General features: G+C 37.9%; 1 protein-coding gene across 3 annotated transcripts in view; it reads right to left on the bottom strand.

Moving 5' to 3' along the window:
* The window catches only part of rabgap1l (RAB GTPase activating protein 1-like), a 358,860-nt gene that overhangs the window by 259,104 nt on the left and 76,905 nt on the right, over positions 1–22,851 (bottom strand). For all 3 annotated transcript variants that reach the window (XM_059031914.1, XM_034016161.3, XM_059031912.1), the window contains exon 12: positions 7,853–7,946. In XM_059031914.1, the coding sequence (XP_058887897.1) occupies positions 7,853–7,946 (94 nt within the window). The remainder of the gene's footprint in view (positions 1–7,852; positions 7,947–22,851) is intronic.

The raw sequence follows: 22,851 nt of genomic DNA, 5'->3' as shown, positions 1-22,851 counted from the left end.
CTCAAGCGCACACCTGTAGGGCTGGCCTTTTGTCCTTCAGAAGCCGGTAGCTTAGCTTTCAAGTCAGGTAGACATTGGCTTTCAAGTCAGTTGGCTTGGCTATGGGATCGAAGGACGTTCAATGAACCTTTAGTTCTCCTGAGCTGTTGTTGGGAATTGCTGTGGTGAGGAAACGCAATAGAACATACACAGAAAATCAGGGGTAAAAAGAAAGCAGCTGTCATTTTCAAACCACTGGCAATTGACGTCAGCGCTCAGTCACACCCAGTGGAAAGACAGTGAGATCCAGGGCAGGTCAATCTAACAGAACACATCTGATCCTTAATAGACCTCTGAATGATGGGACCAAACATTATTAATGGATGGCAGAATACTGAGTCACCTTTTTTGTTAGCAGCACAATACATTTTATATGCCAGGTCTATTTATTTATGAGAATGCTGGGTATTTTTACTGTATATTGTATATTGTTTCTTTCTAGTATCCCTCGGTTTGAGCACCTTGGACAATTAATTTAGAAAACAGATGAAGGTCTGTCTTTAATCATTCTAAATTCTGAGCTGTAATTCACTGATTTTCATAGCCTGCCATTAGAGGTCTGATTACATGCTAACTGACATTAGGATGATTTACCTGTGCAATAAACTAACAGCTCATTGCTGAGTAAAAGAGGACAAAGACATTTAAGAAATCCCAGGGGAAACCCACATTTCCCACCTGCTGCAGTATCCCCTATTGCTCGGATATGAACAAGCAGTTAGGTTCAACAAATGTCTGTTTCAAAGTCTCAAATGTCCTACACTGCACTATCGCAATTCCAAACACAGCTATTAAACACAGTGTACTGTTTATAACAGACTAATTGCATACTGTTTCTGTCTCCTGTGCTGTACCCATTATGTATTTCAAAATAATTGCTATTGCTTTTGTATTATTGGGTTACAGGACTGCAAATGTCTATGTTCGAGGGAGTGGCGATATAACCCATGCACAAGGGATTGTCCTATTGTATAACTCTATAATATACAACTGTTAATATAAAAGTAAAAAATAAAACTCTAAACATTTCTAACAAACCTTTAGAGTTTTTCAAAAAAAGTGAAAGATTGATGAAGGGAATGCCATTACGCTGAAGGTGACGGTCATTGTTTATGAACTGACTTTGAATTGCAATGTGATCAATAAGAAATACAATATTATCGTTTCTTTGTTTGCATTAGTGCAGTATCGGTACAGATTTATTTAATTATTAGAAATATATATATAGTATGTGCATGCAGGCCTTTTGTGAAGTACTGTATATTCCATCTGCAGCATTGGAATTTTTAGTTTCTTCTGTTTCTGTTTATATTTGCTTCACAGCTACATTGTTTGTGGTCAGTAAAACAAATATGAATAAGTGTTGTATTAGTTTTTATTGTAAGGATAACATTTTTGTACAGTAGTTCAAATAAGGGCCATTGACTGCGGCGCAATAATATCGTGGAGACAATACTACAATGATTTGACATGCACATGCTTTAAAACTGCGGATGCTTAACAGATTGCTTGTGAAAAAACACAACTCCACAACATTGTTGGAAGTATAGTAGTATTTAAGTAAGAGCTCATTCAATAATGCAGTCAGTAACCCTCCCTCGTATCAATAATGTATATTCAAACAGTAAATAAAATGAGGACTTCAGATCAAGCTAAAAACAACACTCAATGATTCAAATACAAATGACAGCTCTTGTAAATTAACCCTTTGTCGGCAGTAAGGCAGAAAGAGGTGCAGATGCATCCCACATACAAAAGTGTGGTTAACTTATTAAAGCAACAAAAAACCCAAACTAATATTATATTTTAATATTATTAGTTAAACAATTATTTATTGAATAAACATTGTTTTGAAGTGCTAAGCATTTAAAAAAAAAAAAAAAAAAAACATGTTATCAACAGTAAACATTACATACCTGTGCTTCAATATGATGCAGCATTACTCAAAAATACAGCTTCAATGACAGGCACAGTGGTAGGCAAAAAAAGAAGATAAATTTACATAATGCCTACTAAAAGTGATTACAAAATTATTTGACATGCCTACCAATTTCGCTGGCTGTTATTTAGATAAATGGAGCACACACATTTAAATTACATCAGAAACGCAGCTGTGCTCGTGTTCGCGTAGCAAAAATGGTAATTTCTTAAAATTATTTCACAAAAATTGCACAGCCAGGAATCTGCACTCCCCTGACAGTACAACTCACCCTGCTTTTACCAGATGAGACCCGTAAAACCATTTTTTAAAACACAAACACATATTTGGCAAGATTTTCAAATATAAGGTCAACATATGTTTGATAAAGATCATATCCTCTAATAAAGACTCCCTCACACAATGACAGGCAAACAGATGGCATTGAGTCAATCTGGCAACAGTACAGGGATTTAAATCACAGGTAAAACAACAAACTCTCCCTCATACACAGACATGTTGTCAACAGGAGTCCCCTTTCAAATATGAATGTCTGCTATGTAGCTGTTGTCCTCTAAGAAAACACCTTTTAATAACTTGGAACTCTCTTCAATAATTACTAGACACAGAAGTCTCCTGTAGAGCCTACACTGACAAGCAGACAGAGAAACAAACGGACCATGCTGAAATATAAAATAAAGCATTTGCCAGCAAACATTATCAAAAACTGGATGTCCCAGCACCAACAACACGGTTAGGTAGCCAATTCCATACCCTTATCACTCTCTGCATAAAGAAGTGTCTTTTACCCACTATTCTAAGTCTCCATTTTTCAACTTCTTGTTTCTATGCTATAGAGACATCATAAATGTGACAAGTACCAAACTCATTCATACTTGTTTGAAAACACAGCAGGTCAGGTGGATTTTAAATGAGCACTTCACTAAAGAACAATAAGTGTGGATGCTCAGTCTACTCTAGGTTAGTGAACATTTCAAGTTCATGAATTCTGAGACAAAGCAGACCTTTAATTTGTTTTAATTTGAGTTTCAGTGCAGCTCGTTAAAGTCTTATCAGTCAGTGTTAGAAAAGTAAGAAAAGTAACAGTATATGACTACTTCTGCACCTCCCATCCACCTGCTGAACTGTCAGGCTCCATCAATCACCTGCTGTTGTACCAGATGTACACTGGAAGGGTTGAGAAGAAAGTTCTTTAAAACAAGCAAGGGGAGTCACACATACTTCACCAATAGCTGAGAATGATATATATGCTATTGTTGTTATGAAAGCTGCTACTATACAATTATTTCACAATACAATTACTGTCCCTTTTCTATTCAGTCCCCTATTCGGTGCTAACCCCTCATGATGTCCTTAATTCACCACTCCACAAATCACCATTCTTACACGATTATATGCGACATTCTGTGAACTAGAAATAAGTATACACTTTCCTGAGTTCTCAGTTTTTAAATTGCCTCTAAAAGCAAGTTTACAGTACCAAGACCCAGGAGACCTACAGTACCAAGACCCCATCTTTAAGTGTTGTGCTGTGATAGCCTGCAATGTTTACGCTGTAAAACGTATGTTTTAAAATGCCTTTTATCAGTACAATATCTAAGGCATTAGACAACATTGTTTCTATCTTTTTAATACAACAATATTAATATAGTTTTACCTATGATAGAGTGTTTAAAGCTATTGATAAACTGATTTAAGTTTTTAGAACCTTAAAAGGAGTTGATGCATTGGTTAACCCCCAACCAATAAGTTAAGGACTGTGCAAAAACCTGGACCAGAGCACACAAGGTATGTGCCACTTTACACAGAGTGGTGAGGGTATGGAATGGGTTACCAAGTTGTGTAGTGATGGCTTTCTGCATGAGGTATTAATTATGTTATTAATTCTAAGTTTTACATTATGTGTATGTGTGTGTCTTTTATAGTTAAGTTGTTTTTAATCATTATGTTTAAACTGCATGTGAATGTGTTTTAAATGTGCTTACTAATTCAGTTGCTTTAATATGCTTTTATATTAAGCTTCTATACGGTATTGTGTAAGTTTTGAGTTCTTTCATTTGCCATCGGCAATACCAGCTACGTGCAGCTTTGCATAGCCTAACACGACTCAAAAATCACAGATGGGTGTCTGAGCTAAACGCCAAAAGGATATTAGCAGAGAGAGTGTGAGATGGGAGAGGGGAACTGAAAGACAAGATGGATGCGCCCTACTAGGTACAACGAGGTATGCACCCCCCCCCCCCCCTTTTTCCCCCGCAGAGGGAATGTGCAATGATAGAGTGGAAACCCCTATCATTGGACAGAAGTAAGACAAATGGGAGTGGAGTCAACAATTGTTTACAAAGGTATAAATATCAAACATTGTGAAGTTTTGTCAGTCTTTTCATCTCTTTCGAATTGACTCCATGGATATCCGTGCTTTCTAATACAAACATATGCACTGAGCTGTACTGAGGCCTTGTCCAAAGTCAGTTTAAATTTCGTGCTTATGTGATTGTATTAGAGGTATACCTTTCTTGTATATAAAGTGTTTTTGAATCAAAAACCATTTATCAGCTTAATTTTTTCACTACAGTTGCTGATGCTGAATCACTGGGATCCTTTAAGACCGAACTTGAAATTTTAAGATCAATCAGCTAGTAGTAACTGTACAAGCACAGATCGACCGAATCTTGTGAACACATTTTCTTGCAGTATGTTGTTACTACTACTAAAAGCTATATTTTTTGTTTTGTTTGAAATGTAATGTATTAATTATATCTAATTCAGGAGTTCTTCCAAATGCGTAGACCCTTGATTACAATTCCTAGTGTGTCAGGGAGACTGGTACTTAATCGGTCAAGCTGTCAGCACAAAGAAATGCTCTTCACTCAGTGAATTGATGGGAATAAACATCCACTGCACACATGAAAGTGGACGAGAGTTTCACAGATGCACCAGGCAGACACCCTCAGCCAGAAATGCTTATGTTTCCAGCTCTAGCATGTTAAATACTTTGTGGGACCAATACAATGAGAGAAACAGCCATATAAAAACATTTCAATAGGTGTCATCATAAATAGAAATTGAAAATGTAACAACTTTAACTGCATCCTTCTGGGCTCTGATAATAAATTGCTTTTCCAAATGAAGACACACAGACTAGCTCTGTTGTCATGACTGGTTTGTAACATTAATATCACAATTAAATGTGCATTAGTGAATGCAGTGTGTTCAACATTGGTTCATACTGAGTTTGCATTTTAGAGGGCTGCTAAAGTATTTAAAGTCAGCAAAAAAGAAGACAGTCAGATACAGCTGTGCGGAAGGCAAAGTGCCAATGGAATAGTTAATTTTTCTGGACAACACGTTATTGAATTGCATTTAGGGAATCATAAAATACAGCTGTGTACTTATTGTGAAGACAATACCTGTATACTGTAATAGATTTTGCCAATGGATTATGAGCCATCAAAACAACATTTGTAATGGAACTGAACTGTGTACCAAATAATACAATAAAACATTAACTCTATATCCCAAAAACATAAAGGCACTTGTCCTCAATATAATAGCGATATCAGATCAGAGGTCAATACCTGTTATATAACCCTGCATATATGAAGCCATTAACTGAAATGGTCCATCAGATACAGTGGTTCCTTCAATGATGGCAAGGCGTCCAGGTCCTGATGCAGCAAAGCATGCCCAAACCATGACACTACCACCACCATGCTTGACCGTTGGTATGAGGTTCTTACTGTGGAATGCAGTGTTTGGTTTTCGCCAGACATAACGGGGCCCATGTCGGCCAAAAAATTCCACTTTTGACTCATCTGTCCATAGAACACTGTTCCAGAACTCTTGAGGATCATCCAGGTACTTTTTGGCAAACTTGAGACGAGCATTCATGTTCTTCTTAGTGAGCAATGGTTTCCGCCTTGCTACTCTGCCATGAATCCCATTTTTGCCTATTGTCTTTCTGATGGTGGAGTCATGAACACTGACCTTAGCCGAGGCAAGAGAGGCCTGCAGATCCTTGGATGTTGTTCTAGGGTTCTTTGTGACTTCCTGGACGATTTTACGCCTTGCTCTTGGAGAGATTTTGGCAGGACGGCCACTCCTGGGAAGATTCACTACTGTCCCAAACTTTCTCCATTTGGACAATATGGCTCTGACTGTGGTTCGGTGGAGCCCCAGAGCCTTAGAAATGGCTTTTTAACCCTTTCCAGACTGATAGGCATCAGCAACTTTTTTCCGGAGGTCTTCAGGAATTTCTTTTGTTCGTGGCATGATGTGCCTCTAGAACCTGTGTGCTGACAACTTAACTGATGGTAAGGGCCAAAGTTGGTCAGATTTATATTGGGCAGGGCTGGCCCAAATCAGGCCTGGTTGTTAACCAAAGTACTCAAACAGCTGTCCCTAATTATCCCTTTAATTGGTTTGAGTTAACTAGAGGGGGGCAATAACTTTTTCACACCTGAAGATTGCATGTTTGAATACCTTGCACACCAAACAAATGAAAGAAGCTTCAAATGTTCTCTCAGACTCCCTCTATATACTACTACAACAACCCACAAAAAAATCTGACCAAATACAATGTGAAAAATGTGCAAAAATGCAGAAAATCAGACAGGGGGCAAATACTTTTTCACTGCACTGTATAAGACACTAATATAGTGGCGGCTGCAGCCACAAAAATCTTGTATGATACACATGGCTGAACCTGACCAAGAGAATCATAGAATACAGTTGTGTACCAAGTATGAAGCCAATATCTTAAAGCATTCCCACTGAAAACCCTTTTACTTCCATGTAGGGTGGGGATTATAAATGTAAACACTGCAAGACGGAACAGAGATAACCAGCCCAGAGGGATGGCTTAAAATAACATCTTACAGAATATTATCACCTATCCCAGTTGTATTTTATCAATGTATTTATTTCATACCCTGTTTCGTTTAAAAGAAAGTACATGTATGCTACTTTTAATTGTTTAAGATTTTCATTGCCACTGACACAACTCTACCAATCAAAGCTGTAACCTAAGAGAGTGTTGTATTTATTTAAAGGATAGGTGACAGCAGTCTGTTAGATATGCTTTTAAAACATTTCTGTGACATTACCCTTTGATCTTTAGATTGATTAATTCTATGACTATTCTAACTAAAAGGGTCTGTGTGGCTTTAAAGAGAAGGGGAGTGCGGGGCAGAGATATTGCTGATTAACGAATCCACAGTTTGTGCTATCATTCCACACAAAACTGTTGATTTGTCAACGAAACCACAGCCAGAACAATTCAATTCAACAGCGAATACCATTTAACTACGCAACAATCATTTCATCAATTAGCTCATTATACTTTTACATATTATAGGTTTTCATGATTACAAATTCATTTCCACATAAACACCCCCCTTCTAATTTTTATTTCACATATCTTCTGAACAGGTTCAGGAACACCCTGCCGGATCCACATAGGGAATGTTGCTGGGTCTTGATTGAATAATTGATCCTCAATCAAGTACCAGCCACATGGTATAAAAGAAAGGAGAAATCCTTTGTTTGTGGAGGAGTTTAGAAGGAGTTTTGGGAATGAAGACCAGTGAAGACTCTGCCCACCCTCGAAAACCCAAAGCATTTATATTAAACACAAGGTGATCATTGTGTTTTGTCTGAACCTTTTATTTTGGCCCCTGTGCCATTGTTTCTTTGTTTTATTTATTGTTTGTTGTTAATAAATGTGCGCACCTGAGTGGCACTATCCTGCCATATCCCTGTTCCACACAGAAGCAAGGGAAGGACTTCAAAAAAGGAATAAGCAGCTATGAACACAACTTTGATCTTGCTGGCTTTACTAGCCGCATATATGGCTACTGACAACCGATAACCTACCATCTGCCAAGCAATTCTCCCCAACACTCCAAGATTTTCTCTGGGCAGTCTTTGGAAACATCCCCAGTGCCGCTCGATATCTCACTGTCGCTGTCTGCAAAAATAAAGAACAAAAATAGACACAAAGTCAGCCATCATCAATTTAACAGACAGGTGAGGGAGAAAAAACCCTCCAACACTCCTGATAATCATCCATTAACAAGACAGGTAGAACTTGCTCCAGCTTTCCTTGTGGGCGGGCTTTCATCTCCCTAATCCCCAGTCGAGTTCACAGCTCTGGAATTCACAAGGTTGAATCCTAACTGGGGGAAGCATAGCTTAATTATGGAAGGGATCTGTGGTTCCTAGTAGTGGGGAATAGAAGAATACTACAATGGGCTATGTTTTCAATGTGTTTACTCAAATCAGAAAAGCCCATTTTCCAAAACTAGAACAAAAAAAATATATATAAATTAAGATCTCTTAAGTATTCTGAAGTTGTCCATTTCTTATTTTGTAATGTTGCCATTATTTTGTGGTGATTTTGTTGTAAACAAAAACAAATCCCAAGTGGAATAGTCTCTAAACATTAAGTAGAATTGACATTGACCAAGAGAATCATAAGAGTACATTTCTGTACCGGATGGGAAGCAATATCTCAAAGCCTTTATCATCTGACAACCAAAACGTCACTTGACCACAATATGGCAGCCATCTTAGGTATAATAGGACTGTAAGGATGTATTGTGGCCCACCCTGGCATCAAATTGTATAGCAGGATGGAGCTAGCAATATGAGAACAAGCTCTTTCTACAGAAGTAATGCTGCAACGACAAAGAAAAATCAGCAAATAAATAAATAAAACACGACTAATATTCAAATCATGATGCATTTAAAGAATAAAATGTCCACACAGAAAACCAAGGCAAACTCTTCTTACATCCTAATCTTTATATCCTGCTGGTAACTCTCCCAGAACTGCAGTGCAGATGGCAGAATCACTGTGTCGTACTTCCTTAATGCATTAAGCCTCCTGACAGCTGACTTTACATTACAGTTAGTACAACTGAAAACCTGGAGCAGCACTGAAACATTTCTACAAAATAATGCCATCTACTTGTTTTGTTGTGACTGTTGGTTAACATATCTTATTGTGACCTTGATCTAGCCACTATGCAGTTTTGTAAGGTGGATGTATGTTGCCTACAGTACTATATTGTTGGTACATTTCTGCCAATAGCTGCTTGCTGGATATACAGAGGATACTGAATGAAAATGTGTTTAATTTGCAGAATATACATAGTCATTCAGTATCCTGTTTTTACAACTAATATGTAATTATCATTATCAAAAATACATCTTATATTTTAAATGTACTTGAGTTAGTAAGTAGTACAGTTAGTTTAAAAGAGAACTATCAGACTACAGTGCTGTGTGGAACTACAGTATATTCTATGGGTGATAGGCACTGCAGCATTGTGCAGCATTTTTTTTAGATGGCTAAATCAGTCCGGAAGACGGGCAGAAACTGGCTGTTGATTGTCTAAGGTTTGTAATGTGTACGTTATTTAAGTGACTCGATTTACTATATCTTGTTTTGTGCGGTCACTCCCTTTTGATTACAATCCACATCACTCTGTATGGTTTTCTGTAATATTTTAAAGACACTACACCCAAAATAATACAAGAAAGCAAACTGTCCGGTTTCAGTATTTCTATATTCTAAATAATACAAATCAGCTTCCAACAGAGGATCAGTTCAGTAACTTCAAGTTATGGCACACGTCTGAAGCACAATTTTATTCGCTTCCTCTCGCACAAAACTGAAATCAACTGGAAACTCACTGTTGTTTTTATTCCTTTGTTGCAGTACGATATGTTTACGTGGTTGCTAGAGGTTACCAAAGGGAACCATAGGGACAGTTACACAAGTAGTTCCGCCAAAAATACTATTCAATCTGTTTTATTAAACCCGTTTTGAAATCGCGGTATAACTGGGTGCGTTATGACGGATTACTGATTAAATCTGCTCTGTAGCGCTCTGAGCTGCTCAGAGGGAGACCGGAACTGATCATGCCGTTAAGTGGGTTCTTTCACTGAGCCGCTCACTTACTTAACGCACCCATTATGCACCTTATTGTACATTCCCCTAAATCCACCATGACTCACTTTTACTGTATGTAACACATTACAGCTGTCAGTACCATGAAAAAAAGTAAACCACCAAGACCTATTTTGATCATCGACATCTTTACTGTCTTTTTGTGCTTTTGAGGGTTTTTTTTGTTTGTTTTTTTTTTTTTAAGGGTCCACATTCAAAAAAAGGGTCCCCAAGCACTGATAAGTGTCATTTTACACCAATCTTCACCAACATTTTATCATACTGGCCTAACCTCCAATACTCTTTTGATTTTATATAAAAATTAATGAACCTACTGTACGATTATGAGAACCGTGCACTGGGTTTGTGTGAAGCGCTTTGTAAAAGGTACCAAATAAAACACAGTTTGTGGTTAAAAGCACTTTGGTTGACTTTCAAGAGCTATATAAACAAATTGTGAACAAAAATCTATTGTTTATCATTTCTAAATCATCTGAAATAATTAACTAAAATAAATAACTAAAAGAAGTACCACTATTAGATAGAACTGTTCAGTGTGTGGCACAAATTAATTCAACTGGAAGAATTATCCTTTTTGTTGCATACCTCAAACTGTGTGGAATACTGTACTGCATTGGTTTTTCATTGCAAGGTTGCTAAGGGCAGAATGGCACCAACAGGACTGTCCATAAAATCCTCTGAATCTGACCCCAATCTATGTACTGTTAGGCCATCGACCACAAACTGCCTTATGATATGCTCAAATTAATTGTCTAAACTGAAGTTTAGGGAGAAATGATTTACCACTTTCACAATCATTCAGCATTGTAACCTTGCTAAAGGTCTTAGAAATATTATTCTTACATAATGGCCTCTGAATTCAGGGAACTTATCATCTGACACGTTATCAATGATGTTGAGGCTATTTTCAGTCTGCCTTCTCCTCAATGAAAATAAAGGGGGCTAATTTCCAGCTGTGTCCTCTGGTCCTGGTTTCTGTACAGCGCTTAAAGTATTTGTTAGGGTTAACTGTGTCAACTCCTTTTAAGATTTTCAATTATAAGACTTCAATCATGTGCCTTTAATTGTTCTAGGCTAAAACGATTCAGAGTTGTTATATATGAATTAAACTGTGGGACATATAGTACTGTATTTAGTAATGTTGCAGGATCTGGTGCAGGGTTGACAGTGAGATGTAATAATCTGCCTTGAATGGACTTCCTTATACCTTCAGATCAGCCCGTTATATTTGACCAAAAAAGAAATAAAAGAAAAATCATAAAAAATGCTGGTTTTCATAACCGTCTCAACTAGAAATAACGGAACTACAGACCTGAATCTTTTCACTTAGATTTGGCTAAACTAGACTAATACAGTCAGTAGAACCCACTCATAATTTATGAAAGTATTGACATGTCCTAAAGATTACAACATGAGCAAAACAGGTAAAAAATTACAGACTTCAACTTCTTTCCAGTACATTCCAATTGAAATTGAAAAATAATGGTTCTATTACAATTCTGTAATATCTAATTTAACAATAACTACAGGACGCATCTAGTGCAGGAGGTGATAACAGTCTTTTGAGTGGATAAAATCCGAGACGCAGTCGAAGTTTTTGTACTGTACTGCAAATCAGTCACTCCAGCTTGGAGGTAGCCTGCAGATTCTGTTTAATTTCCTAAACATTTAACATTGAACACATTTAAAGTTACCATTTGGAAAACCCATATTAAAAACACTACAATACTACATGTACACAACATTATATATGTATGTATAAGGAACATACTATTAAAAAAATACTGAATATTAAAAAAAAAAAAAAAAAAAACTAACCTCACATTAAGTCCCTACTGCTAAAACACAAAGGACAACATCTATACTTTAAGGCCATATTAAACATTTAGATGTTTAGACTAAACCATAAATGTTTAGCATTTAACTTTGAAATGTTTAAACTCCACATTTTTAACACCCCCAAACTGCAACATGTCATTTTTCAAAGGATAAACAGGATTTGGAATCCTATTGAAAGGGAATCTCTGAGGTAATACATGTAATACCGAATAATATCATCCAAAACTAGTGAAAGCATTTGCCGCTGCATTATTATTACATTGCTTTTAGTATTTAAATTAAAAAAAATAATAATATATTATATAATTTTTTTAATCCATATATATATATATATATATATATATATATATATATATATATATATATATATATATATATATATATATATATATATATTCCTGGAGATTTTACAACAGGGTTAGGCAACTTAAAACATAGTGACTCCCATAAATCCAGGTCCCTTTATGCCTTAAAAGATTTGCCTGTTTTGTCAGTTAAAGCGCTCACAATTTCCTTTTTTGTAAAAGCAAAAAAGCAAGATTTATGAAAAGAGTTAAGAGTGCTTCTGAAGTCAGGTTAGTGGTACACACCTCTATTAATTCATCCCAACTGTAAATCACTTTCTCCCTCTCTTGCTCACAGTCATTCAGAATCTAATTACAATGTTATAATGAATATGCCCTGTGATTACTGCGAGGAGGTCATTAATATAAAAACATATCATCTGTCCCTGGATCCTGACACTTCAGCGCATGGGAAGACAGCTCAAACCAAGGACACCGTGAAGAGCTTTCAGAGGTGAAACTGAGAAACGAAAAAAAAAAAAAACATTTACCCTTCATGCGCCCTCAACTCTACAGATCTATCTGAATTATATGTTAGCAACCAAATTATACACTGCAAGGAACAGGTGCCTTTTGAAAGTTGTGGGTTCTGTTATCCACTTCAGCTGCTCAAGTTTAGTTTGATGGTTTAAAATATATATAATTGAGAACAAAATAATGGACACATTTGATATATTTGTAGTGTAGTAACCTGTGTGGTGTACAGGGTGAGTCACCGAGTTAGGAGATCGCAGGTTCCTGGCTGTGTGAAGTCACTGGACTTCACTGGGGATTGCGAGGGAGCGTCGCATTGACTTTTGCGCTCCTGCATGTTAGGAAGGCAAAACCAGCAGGGACTTTCTCCACACTACAGCGGATCCTACTGGCCATCTGTTCTCGAGCTCCTGGGTGTAAAGAGAAAACTGGCTAGGTTGAGGCTAGGCACTCCTAAGCAGTGACAGGGAATTGGCAAAAGGCAGGACAGACATGTGAATTAGCATCAGACTAGATCAGCTGCCTGTTATCTACACTTCACCCCCCCCCCACCCTCAGTTTTGAATGTCAGCGATGAAGTGCTCACATGTAAGTTCTAAAAGGTAGGCGAACAGACCAAAACCTAGTTTATATTAGAAAGGTTCAAAGCTAGGGAGGTTCCCGAGTCAAATACTGTACTGTACTGTGCTGTACGTTGCCAGTTCGAGTCCACGCTATTCCATTACCGACCGTGGACGGGAGCTCCCACGGGCGGCGCACAATTGGCTGAGCGCTGCCCGGGGGGGGGGGGGTCGGGGGGGGGCTTAAGTCAGCCAGGGTGTCCTTGGCACACCGCGCACCAGCAACCCCTGTGGTCTGGCCGAGCACCTGCAGGCTTGCCTGTAAGCTGCCCAGAGCTGCGTGTGTTCATCTTCGCCTCTCCCAAAGTCAGCGCAGGGGTAGTAGCGGTGAGCTGAGCCTAAAAATAATTGGACATTCTAAATTGGGAGAAAATAATACAAATAATTGCCGACTACTAAATTTAAAAAAAAAAAAAAAAAAAAAAAAAAAAAGAGAGAGAAAAAGCAAGCAACCAAGGTTCTCAATTCTGGCAAGTTCACAGTAAATACAAGCAAGGTGTCTCCAGTGTAATCAACACATCCACAAATTCCAGTGAACTCATACTTGGTGAATAAGGCCCACAGCTTCTAAAAGTGTCTTTGCTGTATTGCTGCATTCTATTGCTTTCCGCTTACAGTGCAACGCAACAAAGTCAATCTCTCCCTACTGTTGCCTAAAGCTATACTGCTGGAGAATGATTCAGCTTGAAATGCTCCGCAATCTCTCTGACAGCAAGGAAAGAGCACCTACCTCCCTTCAAGACGCTGTACTGAAATGATCTGAAATGTAAACTCACCCTATAGACTTCCCCTGACTATTTTGGTGGTTCTTCAAGTATGTCAAAAATAACTGGTTCAAAATAGTCTACTATGTCTGTCCTCAGCTTGACAATATCATCTGCATGCCTTGTTTTAGAGCCAGGGGCTGGCACAGGCCGGTGCCACGTGTGCTCTACAACATCACTTTGTGCCACTGCAACATCAAAAATACAGTATCAGGTACTGCAGCTACTGTATGCCCAAAAGTGTTGCAGCACCCTATAAAATTAACACATTTTGCACAAAACACTGATAAAACACATGAACATGAAATACTGTACTGTATTACTATTATGAATTCCGGTAGACGTATCATTTAGCAGTTTCTTTGATAGCATGATGTTAAATAAAAGATCTAAATTATGTTCATATAGCTTTTTTTTGTTTGTTTGTTTTGTTTTAATTATGTCTCAATCCTAAAATTCTAGATGACGCAATCCTCGTGGCCACAGCTGTTGACTGGTTTAAGAAACCTGTTTGATATCAGTACTTTCAGTTAGTGTTGCACTTGCTTGGTCACCTGGAGGGTAAAATTGTCCAACCCCTTTCAATGACTTCTTTCCTGCCAATAGCCAATCAGCGGCTTCCCCTATTGACTGGATCAGCCATCATTAGCCACAATTTGCTATACCCTGCCTTGTATTGCAGTCAGATGCCTTGTGCAGTATGATAGCTAATAGCTGCAGTGACCATATAAAAATGACACTCTCCAATTCCTTGGGTTGCCCCTAGCAGAAGACAATCCAGCCAAAGCTCAGGCCGGAGAACGGGAATAAATACAGGGAGCGAAAATCTATGAACAAAGAAAGAAAGGAAGAAAGAAAGAAAGAAAGAAAGAAAAGAAAGAAAGAAAGAAACTGACGGTGCCTGATACAGCAGAAGGCGGCAGTAGAGCATAACAAAAGGCAGCGGAGACGGCTGAAGAAGACAGACAGCAGTTTTGAGTTTGTTCACGTACCCGTACTGGTACAGTACAGTCCCTGGGACATTATTTATTTTAGCTCAGGGGGATCTGGGCAACCCCATGAAAGTATACTCATTATACATTGTGCCTCGCAGGCTAGTGGAGGCTGTGAGACCCTGCATAAAACAGCACTTTTCTTTGAAGTTTTATTTACAATGTTTGTTTTCCTTTTTTATTTCTCCTTTTGTTTCTGAACTATTATTTATACACATACAGTACCTCGGGGAGATACCATTGCTGGTAGCAACCCTGACAGTTTCCACTAAAAGACCGACTTGTAAATAAATAAAACCTGTGTGGCGTCTCAAAGACATTTCGGACTCCTGTGTAATCAGTGAACCACCCACACCCCCGCTCACAAACATAGTAAATATGTGATGGTTGAATCAATGTGGCAGTGAAATGTACACTGCACTTTAATTGAACTTTATTTATAGTACAGCTGTGTCCCAGGGCTGCAGAACAGTTGTGCACACGTGCGCAATGTGTGCTGAATGTCCGAACCCGCGCATTTTCTTCTACCAACAGGAACATTCTAATGTCAGCATCACTGCTGCCAGAAACCCCCTCCTTAGCTGTTTTTTGCACAGCTATTTGAATCTATTATCAGACTAAGTAAAATAAGAATATTAAGCCTAGCCTACAATTTGTTTATTTTGTTAATTATAAATGTATAATTATTTAGTTGGGTTAAATAGCCATGATAGTCCTATTCTTGTCAACTCAAGTTACAGTATGTACACTTTTTTTTTTTTTTTTTTTTTTTTTTTTTTTTTTTTTTTTTTAATTACGCCCCGCTAATTTGGGACATTCTGCTACCCTGCTGTGTACTAACTAAAAGAACACTAAAGTGTCTGTATAATTGATATGGCCCGCGGTTAAAACAATGTGGCAGTGAAATTCTTATTTTCTAATGGATGATAATCAAACAAAGTAATTGCTGATAACAAAAGAAATCCATAAATCATCCCTGTTTTGCACTTCCATAAGCTACACAGCTCTCAAATGTGCAGTTTTGAAAGAAACACATGTTTTAGCAAACATGTATTTACATTTTAAACTTGATATCTGGTACAACACAAGTTAACGAAATCTCTGTGTTTGCAACCCATGCTTTACTTCCTTGGTCCTTTCATCTCAGAAGTGTCTTTTGGGTCAAACATGTTACTGACTGAAAGCCTGTCAGTCAATAGGGGAAGCAGTTGGTTGGTTAGTGACAGGAAAAAAGCAAGTGAAGGGGCGGAGACAAGTTCACCCTCCCGGTGAAATGACCAGGAAGTGCAAGACAATTTAAAAGCATGGCTTGCAACAGTGATTTCTTTATCCCTTCGTCAACAGCAGAGGGTGCACATTCACTCCAGCATAATTAACATACATAATTAACTCTTTGAAGATCACAGGATACTTGTTTACATTTTTTATGAACTAATCATTTAAAAGACGAAAGCAACTTACAGAGACTAGGGCGTGAACCATGCATCAACAACTGCTGCAGAGTCACTACAATAGGACCTCATCTGAAGGACGCTTACCTTTACTTTGATAACAAAAATGTCCTTGTCTGATTACACCCTGACACCCTTGTCTGATTACACCCCAAATGGGAGTTATCTTTCTTCAGAGTGCACATGGTAAAATGTTAGGGTGCATTTGCACCCCCTTCCCACCTTCTGAGGGTTACAAGAAATATAAATATTCACATAGTAGAATCACAGCTCCTGCGTACTGGCAGAATACACTGTTAAGAATTGCAGGAGAGCTGAGGGAGACCTAGAAATGGTGTATCTCTTCTAAAATTAAATGACTTATGGTACACCTAAATATGTTTTTGTTCAGCACATAGTCATTTTCATGAAACTGTGCATCTATGTCTGTATAACACTTTTTTTTTTTTGTATGTATCGAATTTCCTATCTTAAAATGTGTGTGTATGTGTGTATAAGACATGCGTTACAGCACTGTATTTGGTTACTGCATTCTTTAACAAGTGCTAGTAACACTTTAAAAACTATTATGCATATTAAATTGATTACATCAGTTTATGCATATAGCAATTAAATATATTTAATTATATATTTTACCTTATTCGTGTGAATTTGTACCAGTTGAGGGTCAAAGCAAAATATATTATATACACACATTATATACACAGGACATTTTAATAAAACGCCAAAAAAATAACAGCAGTGCATTTATAAAATGCAGATGTAAAAGACCACATTTCCCCTTTTCATCTCTATCCAATAATAAGGCAGCGGGGGTCTCAGTATCTGTGACAGAGAAAGAATGTGCGCTGTGTAAAGGGAACAGAGTGCCCCGGACTGGATGGTCTGACAATTAATTCCAGGGAAAGGTGGAAGTCGGCCATCTACAAAGGGTGCAGAGCTACGGTACACCAAGTCATCACCCCAGAAGGGAAGCGATGTGGCAACTGCGGATTGGAGGAGAAACGGTCACACTCGCTAACCAAGGGGACGTGACTAAGCAATCTGTTCTGTTTTTATGGTTTCGAGCGTACCAAAAGGAGAACCAAAAACGTATCGTGAGTGTTTAGCTTTTTGTTTGTTTTTCGTGTCTAATTATACTTGTTTGCTCTTGTTAGATGGCTAACACGATCCGGAGCTGTCGCTTAAGGCCAGCACCAAACCTGGACAACACTTCACCACTGTGCACCAATAAATTGTATTTCACCACTTGCACGTTAGCACTCACTGTGGACTTGTGATTGTGTGTGTGTCTTGTGTGTATCTAATACTGTGTTTATTATTTCGGGACTGTAACCCGTGTTTAACAGTGCAATATGCATTGCTGTGTATTGCCTGGGATTATCATTTGTGGTCATAACGATCAGGATTATAAACGGTATCAAATTAAACCATTGTTTGGACCGTGAACTTACGTGTTTGTCATTACCTGCGCTCTGCAACCCACTTTGTCACAGTATCCCATGAAGCACTGCACACGTCCCTGGTATTAGAGTGACTCAGTAATCTGTATCAGAGCATTTTACCTGCTGACAATGTCAGTCAAGAATTTGGACAAGTAAAACACATGCTCAAAAATCATGGTTTTAAGACCATGGGTGAGGCCTGCAGGGTTTTTATTGCAAACTATTCCGACATCTTACTTGCTTTCACAAAACTTGCAGCAATTGCAATTACGATACCTGTATCTAGTGTAGCAGCAGAACAGGGTTTTAGCTGTCAGAACACAGTGCAACGCTCTCGTTTACGTGAGGATCATCTAAAACTTATGATAATTTCAATGGAAGCTCTGAAGAATTATTAAGACTTTGATTTGGGAAGAGCACAAGTCATTTTTGACTTGGGTGTGAAAAGGAAAATTTAAATAACTTTTAAAACAGCAAAACTGTAAATAGTTATGATGTTGACAGCTACCCACAGAGACATTGGTACATGTTCTACAACACTGGTTTTTACGTTGTGAATGGGGATTTTCAAAAGAAAATGTTTCATGGTAAGCTTGTCTTTATGTCTACCACCATTATTTATACTCTGTACTGTTTTGCATGTTAACTTCGTTAATCTGAAATAGTTATAGTGGAAAATAATATAACTATGTTGATGTAATATGTAAAAACACATGTTATGGTTGAAAACGCAGATTTTGAGGTGGTATGCTTTTTACAAATCCACATTTTTAAAGGCTACCGCGACCTCTGGATCTCAGTAAATGGTCACGCAAATTAGTTGTATTACCGGAGTATCCCAAACATTACTTTCTTTTCTTTTCATCCTACTTTAGAAAATAATTGCCAAACATCAGAAGGCATTGTAGTTCGGTCGATACAGTATATGTAATTCAAGCAAAACGCTCTTAACTTGCTCTTACAATCGATGCATCGCCTCAGCCCTAGCATTCTTTACAGTAGCCTGCTTACAAGAGATGGAGCCTATATTTCTTTCTTGCTATGTATGCAAGTTCTCTTTGTGCACTGTTTTTCTTTTCTTTTTTTTGACAAAAAGACTGAAGCTGCTTTTTATGCACAATGCAACTTCATATTTAAGTGCAGGTATTTATGTTGAGAAAATGTTATTTTTTTTTACTAGATTTTGTACATGTTAAGTTTGCACGTACAATATAATTAGTGTTCCCTGCGTTTCCGGGAACACTTGCATGTACAGGATTTTACAGAATCGGTTTTTACTGATTTATACCCGATTTTTATCTATTATTCAATATTTTCCTGGTACTACTACTGTGTGGTACCTAAAGTATTTTCTAGGGTTAACTTTGCCAACAAGACCAGCCCTTCCCCGCTAACCAAAGGGATTTCTGACAGGATTTTGCTGCAGGCAGGATCATGTGGTCTGCTGTTCATTTTCATTTTTAAAGCAAGCTCTTTTCTAACAGTGAAAGATCTCTTTGGGACATAAAAGCAATTGTGCTTGCAGGCTGAACAGGAGAGAAATTAAAGAGGAAAGGAAACAACAGGGGGATAGCACTGTGCATTGCCTGTAACATGAATTTAAATGGATTTCCCCTGATCAAAAGGAATGATGTGTACTATTCGTATTGCCCTTCACAGGATGAAAGAGTTGCATAATGGTGGCTACCTTATTGTCAGGAGTTTTATATTGACCATCATGATATGAGCTTTTATACTATTATTGCTCCCCCTTTATAATGCCATGAAGCCATGCAAGAAGGCAAGTGCTAATGGAATGGAATAATGGGGCAAATGGGAGCCACGGCCATGTCGGCTTATAAGTGGCTCTGTCTTATAAAAAGGTAGAGCACTGTAAGTCACTAACATACATTATCCACCTTAGCTGTAAATACAGTACAAAACTGGAGCTAAATCAGCAGGAGTTTAACAATACACTAATCTGACAGTACGATATCATGACATGAGTCGCGAGACAATATGTATCACAATACATGTAATGGTCCAGATGGGCTACTTGTATGAGTCATAATGAGATCAAATGGTCTTTTATGATGGACCATTTTGTTAAAAGCCAAAAATTAATCAGGCTGGGGAGAGTATTTTTATATCTATAAAACACTCTTCTTCATTCAAGAACTATTTGGTGAACTATTGTACAATGAGCTACGTTGAGCTTCTAGTCTTGTATGACAACAAATGATAGACAGACAGACATCTCTTTATATCACCAGATTGTAATACCCTCTGTAGCTTATGCTATGTATAAAACAAGCTTCTTCACAATCGGAAATGTACATGCGGGTCTCTCACTAAAATGAATACACATTAGGACATTCATAACATAATGTGATCATCTCGTCAATTTGCCTTTTGTGTGAACTACTGCATAAATGCATTTCTGAGAGTTTTTGTATAGGGTGCTCTACGATACAAGCTGCTACCAACCCCATAAGAGGTTAGTGAAGCTGACAGACACGTTTAATCAATCAATAGTATTCTAGATTAGAACTATAAGTGAGGAATTCTGTACTCCTGTACATTTTGAATGGAACTTCTGAGGTTTTAGCTTTCATTAGAACAATTTTAAGTTACCTCCCTTTGGAGCATGATTTATGAGTTAATAAAGGGATTGTTTTGACCCTGTCGGACAGAGAATAGCAGCAGCCATAATGCTTCTATCATTTTTAACTTCCTGAGGTCAAAGGGCGTGTGCAACCATTAAGCAATTTTATTAAAGTAATGCCATACGTCTGACGTATGCTTTAGATTGTAAAAGTCACATAATTAATTTCAAAAAAGTATTTTGTAAATACAAAATCAGAATAAACATATATGATGATGTTATATTGTTATTATTTCTTTCTTAGCAGATGCCCTTATCCAGGGCGACTTACAATTGTTACAAGATCTCACATCATTTTTACATACAATTACCCATTTATACAGTTGGGTTTTTACTGGAGCAATCTAGGTAAAGTACCTTGCTCAAGGGTACAGCAGCAGTGTCCCCCACCTGGGATTGAACCTACGGCCCTCCGGTCAAGAGTCCAGAGCCCTAACCACTATTCCACACTGCTGCCCAGGAGGATAGGAGAGGATAATAAAAGTGTGTTGAAGATTGGTATAAATCAAACTACCACACCATGAATACACTGGCTGAAGCTTTGAAGTGAAAACCTGGAAACACTGAAGCCTAGCTGGATATGTGTCTTTAGTAATTGTTTGATTATTCCCACACACAGCATCTCTAATTAGAACAGTGTACAAAACTCCATTCAAATACTTTGCACTCTTGAAACAACACGTTTGAAGAGGAAGAGCACCCCTAGTCAGATCATGTGTAATGGTTATATATGCTGATCTATTTGTCAAAAACTACGTCACTTGGCAATTACCACAGTATCACTGCTGCCTTCTTCAGATTAAAAACATCCTGTGAACTGGAAGACGACACAGAAAACATTTGGCTTTAAAGAAGACTTTTTTCACTTTGTTTCGGCCACTGGGACCAGGCTGAAAGACAGATCTGAAATCAGTTTGTTTGCATCAGAAGGAAGACAATATCAAAACGGTTTTATTCTGGGTTTGTTAGAGTACTGAGGGTTGGTAGAAATGTTCCTCCCCAACTCTGACTACCTAATGAACAACCAACGCAAAGAATGAAAGCGGCGGTGTTAAAACTTAAATGGAGTGGTAAATAATTTAAGTATTTGTAGCCAGGACATTTTCGAAGCTATGCACACCCCTTCGCCATACAGGCCTCAAATGTGCAGTTTTGAAAGAAACACGTTTTAGCAAACATGTTTTTCATTCTAAAACATGGTATCTTTAACATTGTATTCTTTAACCTGGTACTACACCAGGTTAAAGAAATATGTTTGCAAGCCATGCTTTTAGACTGGGGGTTCTCAAATTGTGAGACAAGTCTCACAAGGGCAGCTTACTGCCGCTGCAACACACTTTTATGGTCATGTAGAATTAGAAATGAACTAAGAAATGGTTAATGTTATTGATGGAAACTGAATTACCCAGACATAAGTTGTCTTCATAGTAACAAACAACTATGTTAAGAATACAGAAAAGGGGGTTTACAAAAAGGAACCATATGAGTATATCTGTCTGAAGAGGGTGCACTTTGGTTGAACGCAAGAGCACGTGCACTGCTTACTACAGGAAATATTATTATTATTAGTTTATTTAGCAGATGTCTTTGTCCAAGGCGACTTACAGAAACTAGGGTGTGTAAACTATGCATCAGCTGCAGAGTAACTTACAACATCTCACCGAAAGGAGGAGGTTAAGTGACTTGCTCAGGGTAACACAGTGAGTCAGTGAGTGAGCCAGGATTTGAACCGGGGACCTCCTGGTTACAAGCCCTTTTCTTTAACCACTGGACCACACAGCCTCCTAAAAATACTGCTGTTGACTACAATTAGCAAGTTATGGAATATCAGATGGTAAGAGTGTGATGAGAGTAATGTTCTGTGGAAACAACACTTGAGAAAAGTGGGAAGTACAGTGTAGACTTAAGTATAGGAGGTCATTTTAGCACAGCACCTAAGCTTGTTTATCTGTCTGTATACATTGGGGTTACACACAAGCACTTTGAGACATGCTTCTAAGGGCTTCCCTTCTCCTCCCCAAACATCGTGCTGAGTTATGTCCAACCTGATGCCCAATGAGAAGGTAATATGGTCGATGTTATCTAACTATTGTTTTAAAACCTAGTGACTATTTTAACATGTCTAATGTTAATCTCGTTTTATGCATGTGTGCTTTGAGACTTGAAATCAATAAATGTAATGCTGTATAAGTTCAATCATGACCCATTCTCGTCTTAATTGTACTTTATTAATTCTAATTCTATTGGAAATGTAAGAAATTAAAGCCACAACCGTACATATAACTACATTATCTATCTTACATATAATTAAACCTTACACTCTTA

Source organism: Acipenser ruthenus, chromosome 10, assembly GCF_902713425.1.
Source record: "Acipenser ruthenus chromosome 10, fAciRut3.2 maternal haplotype, whole genome shotgun sequence".
NCBI classification, from domain to species: Eukaryota; Metazoa; Chordata; class Actinopteri; order Acipenseriformes; family Acipenseridae; genus Acipenser; species Acipenser ruthenus.
Note: the sequence above shows the minus strand (reverse complement) of the source record. Positions and strands in the feature narration are given on the sequence as shown.